We start from the raw sequence: 7,330 nt of genomic DNA, 5'->3' as shown, positions 1-7,330 counted from the left end.
TCCGGGGTCGCGACCTCAGGTCACTAGAAGTTCCTCAGCCTAAAGATGGCGGCTTCTGCAGCGAGGGGAGCTATGGCGCTGCGTACAAATATCGGCCGGCCGGTTGCGTTTGTCAGAAAAATTCCCTGGACGGCAGCCTCAAGTGAGTTGCAAATGTAGTAGGGGCGGGCGGAATCTTTAGGTCCGAGCAATCCTGAAAAGTCTTGCTTGCTGCGAAGCACTTAAATCCGCGTGGTGGCTGGATTAAAGAGGCTGAGTGTGCTCCTGAGCAAGCCAGTGAGTAGAAAGAAATTTTGTCTGCAATTAGCCGTTTAAGGGATGCCCCTTGAGCTTTGGGGGCACCCATTCACGGTCTCCAGCCTTTCGGAGTTTAAAGCTTTAATTACTTGGAAACTTATGATTTGTGATTTAGAAGGGGTTGTTTTGACTGTAGCGTGGGGACGGATTCGGAGTGACAAGAGGTAGTTTCAGTAGTTTAGTTCAAAAGTGAAGACTTCAGGGTAGTGATAGAAGGAGGGGTCAGGTCCCCTTATGTTAATCAAAGAATAATCGATAGATTTCGTGATGGCTTGAATGGCGAAGAATACGGAATGGGGAAAAAGGAGGAATGACCTCCAGGTTTTTAATGTTGGTGAATTTGGTGATTAGAATGTAGGAGAAACAGATCTAAAGAAGATGAGGAGTAAAGTTTAAATGTGTTTAATTTGAGAAGCCTGTGAGTTCTCTGTTAGCTGGGCAGGGGACGTTGTGTATAGATTGAGAAATGCACTCTGAAGCTGTTCTGCTTGGGTTAGAATTCCAACTTGGCATTTAGGTAGTTGTGTAACCTAGTTCAGTTCAGTGTAATCGCTCAGTTGTGTCTGACTCTTTGGGACCCCATGGACTGCAGCACACCAGGCCTCCCTGTCTATCACTAATTCCCAGAGCTTACTCAAACTCATGTCCATTGAGTCAGTGATGCCATCCAACCACTTCATCCTCTGTCGTCCCCTTCTCCGGCCTTCAGTCTTTCCCAGCATCAGGGTCTTTTCAAATGAGTCAGTTCTTTGCATCAGGTGGCCAAAGTATTGGAGTTTCAGCTTCAGCATCAGTCCTTCCAATGAGTATTCAGGACTGATTTCCTTTAGGATGGACTGGTTGGATCTCCTTGCAGTCCAAGGGACTCTCAAGAGTCTTTTCGAGCACCACAGTTCAAAACCTAAGGTGTGTACCTAAGGGAAGGTAATTGGGGGAAAAGGGCTCACCACTGTGCCTCAGTTTCATCAGCCATAAAATGGAGTCAATAATACCTTTCTTCTAGGGGTGCTGATTGTATTAAATGAATGTATATGTAAATACAAGTGCTTAGACTTGTGTTCAATACGGAGTAAGTACTCAATAAATGATAATTGTTTTCATGATTACAGAAATTGAAGTTCATGGGAGAGGCTTAGGCTGGACATAGAGAGTTGGGGAGTGGTCAGTACTGACTTCTGTTACCAACACTGCTTTTTGTCAACTGTAGTTTTGAGTTAAGGTTTTTACATTTACTCACCAAAATGTAAAAATCCATGGTCATTTTTGCAGATATTCTTGAGATGGAGATTTTATTTGGAAACCTCTAATATAGCTAACAATACACAGTATTGTGATTGTTTAACTGTTTCCTGTGTGATCATCTCATGGGGATTTTAATCCATGCACTTAGCATAGTACCTGGTATGGTGAAGACTCAGTACTTGCTGGGGATGAAGACTAAGTCAACTCAGCAGTTTATCTGTCCATGTCTCCCCCACCCCAACACCTCCCCAAATCTAGTACATTACAGCTTTATAATCACTACCGTAACGGTTTCCTGGATCTTAAAGCTGCAAGGAAATACAAACTAGCACTTGTTCACAAGGAGTTTGGGGGCTCTAGGACCCCTCTTGGTTTCTATCTCAATCTAGGATGGAGGATAAAACAATAACAACTAAAAAAAAAAACCTACTCTTAATATGTTTTCTTTTATACAGGTGAGCTGAGAGAACACTTTGCACAATTTGGCCATGTACGAAAATGCACTGTTCCTTTTGTGAGTATTCAGTTCAGTTCAGTTCAGTTGCTCAGTTGTGTCCGACTCTCCACGACCCCATGAATCACAGCACGCCAGGCCTCCCTGTCCATCACCAACTCCCGGAGTTCACTCAAACTCATGTCCACAGAGTCGGTAATGCCATCCAGTCATCTCATTCTCAGTTGTCCCCTTCTCCTCCCACCCCCAACCTTTCCCAGCATCAGTCTTTTCCAGTGAGTCAACTCGTCGCATGAGGTGGCCAAAGTATTGCAGTTTCAGTTTTAGCATCAGTCCTTCCAGTGAGCACCCAGGATTGATCTCCCTTAGAATGGACTGGTTGGATCGCCTTGCAGTCCAAGAGACTCTCAAGAGTCTTCTCCAACACCACAGTTCAAAAGCATCAATTCTTCGGCGATCAGCTTTCTTCACAGTCCAACTCTCACATCCGTACATGACCACGGGAAAAACCATAGCCTTGACTAGACGGACCTTGGTTGGCAAAGTAATGTCTCTGCTTTTTAATATACTATCAGTACCTTTTTTTAAAAAAAGCAATAATGTTTTCCTCTAATTTTTGATTATTCTTTGTCAAAGCATATCAGTTTACATGAATTGGTAATGGAGTGAAGCTGTTCAGTCTTTGTTGGTTAAATTATGGGTGATACTCATTTAAAAAAACAAAACAGAAAGCCTTATCCTAGGTATGTGAGGCATTTGTGTTAGTTTTTTTTTATTGTTGCATAAAATTATCACAGATGTAATGGCTCAAAACAACACATACAAATGATCTCACAGATTATAGAGATCAGGAGTCCAGGCATAGCTTTGTTAGGCCCTCTGTTCAGGGATTCACGTAAGAGGCCATCCAGGTGTCTGTCCGCCGGAGCGGCAGAATCCAGGTGTTTGTCCGCTGGAGAGGCTCAGCTGGGAAGGATTGACTTCCAAGTTCCCTTGGGTTTTGGTAGAATTCGTCTTTCAACTGTAGGGCTGGGGTGTCTGCTTTCTTGCTGGCTGTCAGCGGGAGGCTGGTCTCAGGTCCTGGAAACTACCTGCAGTTGCTTGTTACCCAGCTTGTTACCTTGTTACATCCCTCTCATGGAGGCCCTCCCCCAGCATGGCAGCTTGCTTCAAAGTCAGCAAGGGAGTTTCTCTAGTCTGCTAAGACAGTTTTATAGTTTAGTCTTCAGAGGGACACCCCATCTTCCTGTTCAAGGGAGCAACATCCCGTCACTTTTGCTGTATCCTTTTGGTTAGAAGCATGTCATAGGTCCTGCCCACATTCAGGGGGAGAGGATTACATAGGGGGTAACACGGAGGTCTTGGGGCCACTTAGAATTTTGTCTATTACAGTATGATAATAAGGACTTTGAGAGAGTAGAGGATAATTTATCATAAAACTTAACTGGAGAAAATTTTCATCTTTATCCTCACGGAGTTGAGTGTTTGGGATGTGCTGGGTTTTGTTGCTGCACGGGCTTCTCTTCTCATTGCAGCGGCTTCTCATTTTGGAGCACAGGCTCTACGGCATGCAGGCCTCAGTAGTTGTGGCGGATGGACTTAGTTGCAGCTCCTGGGCTTCAGAGCACAGGCTCGGTAGTGGCTCAGTTGCCCCAGGGCATGTGGGATCTTCCCAGACCAAGGATCGAACCCGCGTCTCCTGCCAACATTGGCAGGTGGAGTCTTTACCACTGAGCCACTGGGGCAGCCCAGGTTGAGTGCTTTTGGTGTGTTTTTGTTACATTTTCTTTGCTTCCTCCTGAGGGTTTAAAAATCAATCTGTGGGAATTCCCTGGTGGTCCAGTGGTTAGGACTCTCTCAACTGCCAAGGGTGAGGGTTCAATCTCTGGTTGGAGAACTAACATCCTGCAAAAATAATTAAATAAAGTAAGAGTCCTTTACTTAAAAGAAGTCTTAAAATCACTGTATAAATTTGTTCTTTATCCTGAGCTGTATTTTTCTGTGGGCTTTCTTAAAATTGTTGTGTTTTGGGGTATGTGACATGAGTACACCTACAGTTTACACATGCTTCACTAAAACTGCTGTTTTCCTCATGGCACTGAAAAGGCTGTGGTAGAATATCAACTTTCAGTAACTTAAATTCTTCACTATTGACTTAACGTTACTTGCCTTACAAGAATTTAACGGATTATGTCTGTCCAGCTCTATTGAAGGTATAGAGCAACTGATACTGAAATTGTTGAGTTTAACTGTCACTGAAGGGTAATTTGGCAAAATCTGTCAACATTTAAGATTTGCCTTTGACTCTAGAGAAAGCCTTGTGCTGCCACAAAGACCCAGTGCAGCCAAAATAAAAAGTAAGTAGCAAAAAGAAAAGAGGAGGATTTGCTTTGCTCTAGAGGTTCCATTTCTAGAGTTTGATTTTATAGAAATGTGAGGTGTCAGATGTTCAAAACAGCATTGTTTAGTAATATAATTGGAAAGAAGGTAAGTGTTCATCAGTGGAGTTGGTTGAATAGATATTAATTCACTGATACAATGGCATTTCTATCATAGCTGATTAAAAGAATGAAGCATGTGTATCGCAGACATGAAAATCAGTAAGCTTGAAAAAAGTTTTACAAAGTACATGAAATTGGCATTTTTTGAGGAATATTAAAAAAAGTTTCTCCAAAAAGTAACATTTTTCTTGGTTGCCATTTACCTCTTAAAAGTATAAAGAATAATAATTTAGGACCTGGAGTTAACAGATTTTAAACAAGAGAAGTCTTTGATTGCAAGGAAAACTAATGTGTAATGTAACAGGAAAATACAGGGAAGCCAGAATCTGATGTATAGGTTGGATGATAAGCACTCTTGTCTTTTGCACACAAAAGTAAGTAGTAGGATTGCTTAAATTAACCCAGAAGTCTAAACTAGGTAAGTAAAGGTAACTTTTCCTTTTTCCTCAGGAGCATGTGATGATAATGGTGATAGTAGTGATGAGGGTGATTAGTTTCAGAAATTACCATAAATGCACTTAGGTTTGAAGGCTTAATTTCCTAGTTTCTAGAAGTGAGTTAGAAACAGGAAGAGTACTTATGAAAATTTCCCTTGACTATTGCTGCTAGTGTGGTTTTTATCTTGAACAACACAGAAAGCACTTAGGTCATGTTTTAGAGTGTGTTAAGATTAACAGAGATTAAGCTTTGGGCAAATAAGAGTATTTGTATTAAAGCAGGGTTTTTGTTACTTTTTAGTTAAAATGTGATGTATTCCATTTTGGCAGATGAAAAAGTTGGTGGTTTGATTTGGAACACCTGGAAACTTTCTCAAGTTCATGATTATTAATTTCTTTCTAAATTTTGAATTTTTAAGGACAAAGAGACTGGCTTTCACAAAGGTATGGGTTGGATTCACTTTTCTTCAGAAGAAGAACTTCACAATGCACTACAACAGGAAAATCATGTCATTGATGGAGTAAAGGTAAATATTTTTCTGTATCATGAGTTTTCTGTATACCAGTTAAACAGGTCAGAAGTGTGAAATGACAGGGATTTTGGACGATTTGTAACTTAATGTTTGTTAAAGAATGGTGATGGTGGGAGAGTTCCCAGTTCTAAAAGGTCTGGAGACTTAAATACAAGAAGACACTTTAATGGTTAGCAAGATACATTGGAACCCTGGACAGTGGAAACAGCAGGGAGACCTTGGTTGAAATACTGATTTTCCCACTTACTATGTGACCTTGCGAAGACTCTTTTGGGAGTCCTTTGGACTGCAAGGAGATCTAACCAGTCCATCCTAAAGGAAATCAGTCCTGAATATTCATTGGAAGGACTGATGCTGAAACTCCCAATACTTTGGCCACCTGATGCGAAGAACTGACTCATGAGAAAAGACCCTGATGCTGGGAAAGATTGAAGGCAGGAGGAGAAGAGGACGACAGAGGATGAGATGGTTGGATGGCATCACCGACTGGATGGATATGAGTTTGAGCAAGCTCTGGGAGTTGGTGATGGACAGGGAACCCTGGCATGCTGCAGTTCATGGGGTCGCAGAGTCGGACACGACTGAGATTCTTAACTGAACTGAACTGATAAGACCTTGGGCCAGACTGATTTACAATTTTTAATGGGAGTTCAGGGAGCCTTAAGTACAAGGAACAAATAACATCCTTTGGCTCACTGGTGCTGATCCCTCATAGAACAGCAGTTTTCAGTTTTAATGTTTTTGCAGACATTGATTTTCCTTACAGTGCTGAATTTTTTTCCCCCCAGCTCCATGTTCAGCCTCAAAAACCCAAAGCTTTACAAGGAGACCAAACATCTGATGAAGAGAAAGATTTTTGAGATCCTCACTGCCTACTGAATAAAAAAAAAAAGGAAGTTTTGTCTAAATGTTTTTATTTGAAAGAAATAGTTGCACCAAGCAAGAGCTTACTTTCCCCACTCCAAATTAACAGAGCACAACAGGGGCAAACATCATTTGGCAGGACAGTTCCAATATGTGAACATCCTTCTTTCTACTTGCTATGATTGGGGTCACTTTATTCATAAGCTGTCATTTTTAGACAAAATATTAACCCCAAAGTACTAATGTCACTTGAAAGGAAGTGGCCTTAATTTCATGTGTGGGGCAGTATTTTCTATAAATGCCACAAGGTGGGAGAAGCACAAACACAACCCATTTTTAAAAAAACTAAATAATTCAAAGTAGAACTTTTCCATACCCCCCTCCCTCTCCTGTAATAAAAAGTAGTCCTGGGCTCTGAGACCCAGATTTGGTTTTTATCCTGGGCATGTACAAAGTGTTCCCCATATGACTTGCATCATTAGGGTTATCAATAACAGTTCATTCACTCTCAACAAAGTATCTACTCCTTCCTCCTCTTTTTGCCTTCATGCTCATGTTCCTTGGGACGGCTGCTATCTGAGGGTCTTTTAGAGCCACCGTGTTGCTTGGCTTCTTCCAAAAATTTGTCCAAACCGAAAGGATCCTCCTCAAACTGAACTGGTCCTTCTCGGCCTCTTTGTCTACGGTCTGAACCAGAAAACTCCTTATCGGGAACAAATCTAGGGAAAAAGAGAAATGACTATGAACAACTTGATTTTCACTGGTGTAGATGTTATAACTGAGCAGTCTGCCCTGGTACCTGTTAGTCTTTATTCTGGCTTCTAGGTCATCTCCATACATGTCCTTGTCCAGATTTTTGCTGGGCCTGTAAATATTCTGGGCCATATCTTTACCACCTCTCCAGGCTTGATCATAAACATTGTAAATTTCATCTTCTCCATCTGCAAAACCACTGTCCATACCCTGTGGAAAAACAGACATTAAAAGTGTACATGTTTTTAT

General features: G+C 41.6%; 2 protein-coding genes across 3 annotated transcripts in view; one reads left to right on the top strand and one right to left on the bottom strand.

Annotated features, from left to right (window-relative positions):
* Window position 1: 1 nt before the first annotated feature.
* SLIRP (SRA stem-loop interacting RNA binding protein) lies at window positions 2–6,364 on the top strand. The gene is made up of 4 exons (XM_055436056.2): window positions 2–142; window positions 1,995–2,053; window positions 5,351–5,458; window positions 6,253–6,364. Exons 1-4 carry the CDS (start codon window positions 46–48, stop codon window positions 6,322–6,324), a joined length of 336 nt encoding a protein of 111 aa, XP_055292031.2. The 5' UTR covers window positions 2–45; the 3' UTR covers window positions 6,325–6,364.
* Window positions 6,362–7,330, bottom strand: part of SNW1 (SNW domain containing 1) — a 30,869-nt gene continuing 29,900 nt past the window's right edge. Inside the window, exons 13-14 of one of the 2 annotated variants that reach the window (XM_055436055.2) lie at window positions 7,128–7,291; window positions 6,362–7,047 (exon numbers count right to left, since the gene is read on the bottom strand). In XM_055436055.2, the coding sequence (XP_055292030.1) occupies window positions 6,849–7,047; window positions 7,128–7,291 (363 nt within the window). In that variant the 3' untranslated portion in view covers window positions 6,362–6,848. Of the gene's footprint in view, window positions 7,292–7,330 lie in introns of both variants that reach the window. The other variant, XM_055436054.2, reaches the window with a different exon arrangement.

This window comes from Moschus berezovskii, chromosome 9, assembly GCF_049115385.1.
Source record: "Moschus berezovskii isolate FMDL1 chromosome 9, NW_MosBer_1.0, whole genome shotgun sequence".
NCBI lineage: Eukaryota > Metazoa > Chordata > Mammalia > Artiodactyla > Moschidae > Moschus > Moschus berezovskii.
The sequence above is the reverse complement of the archived record's forward strand: the minus strand, read 5'-3'. Positions and strand labels throughout refer to the sequence as shown.

Bases quoted from the DNA above. Each gene is read 5' to 3' on its own strand.
- SLIRP (XM_055436056.2), top strand. From the start codon at position 46: ATGGCGGCTTCTGCAGCGAGGGGAGCTATGGCGCTGCGTACAAATATC. The intron at 2,054-5,350 runs GTGAGTATTCAG...TGAATTTTTAAG, and splicing joins GAAAATGCACTGTTCCTTTT to GACAAAGAGACTGGCTTTCA. The intron at 5,459-6,252 runs GTAAATATTTTT...TTTTCCCCCCAG, and splicing joins ATGTCATTGATGGAGTAAAG to CTCCATGTTCAGCCTCAAAA.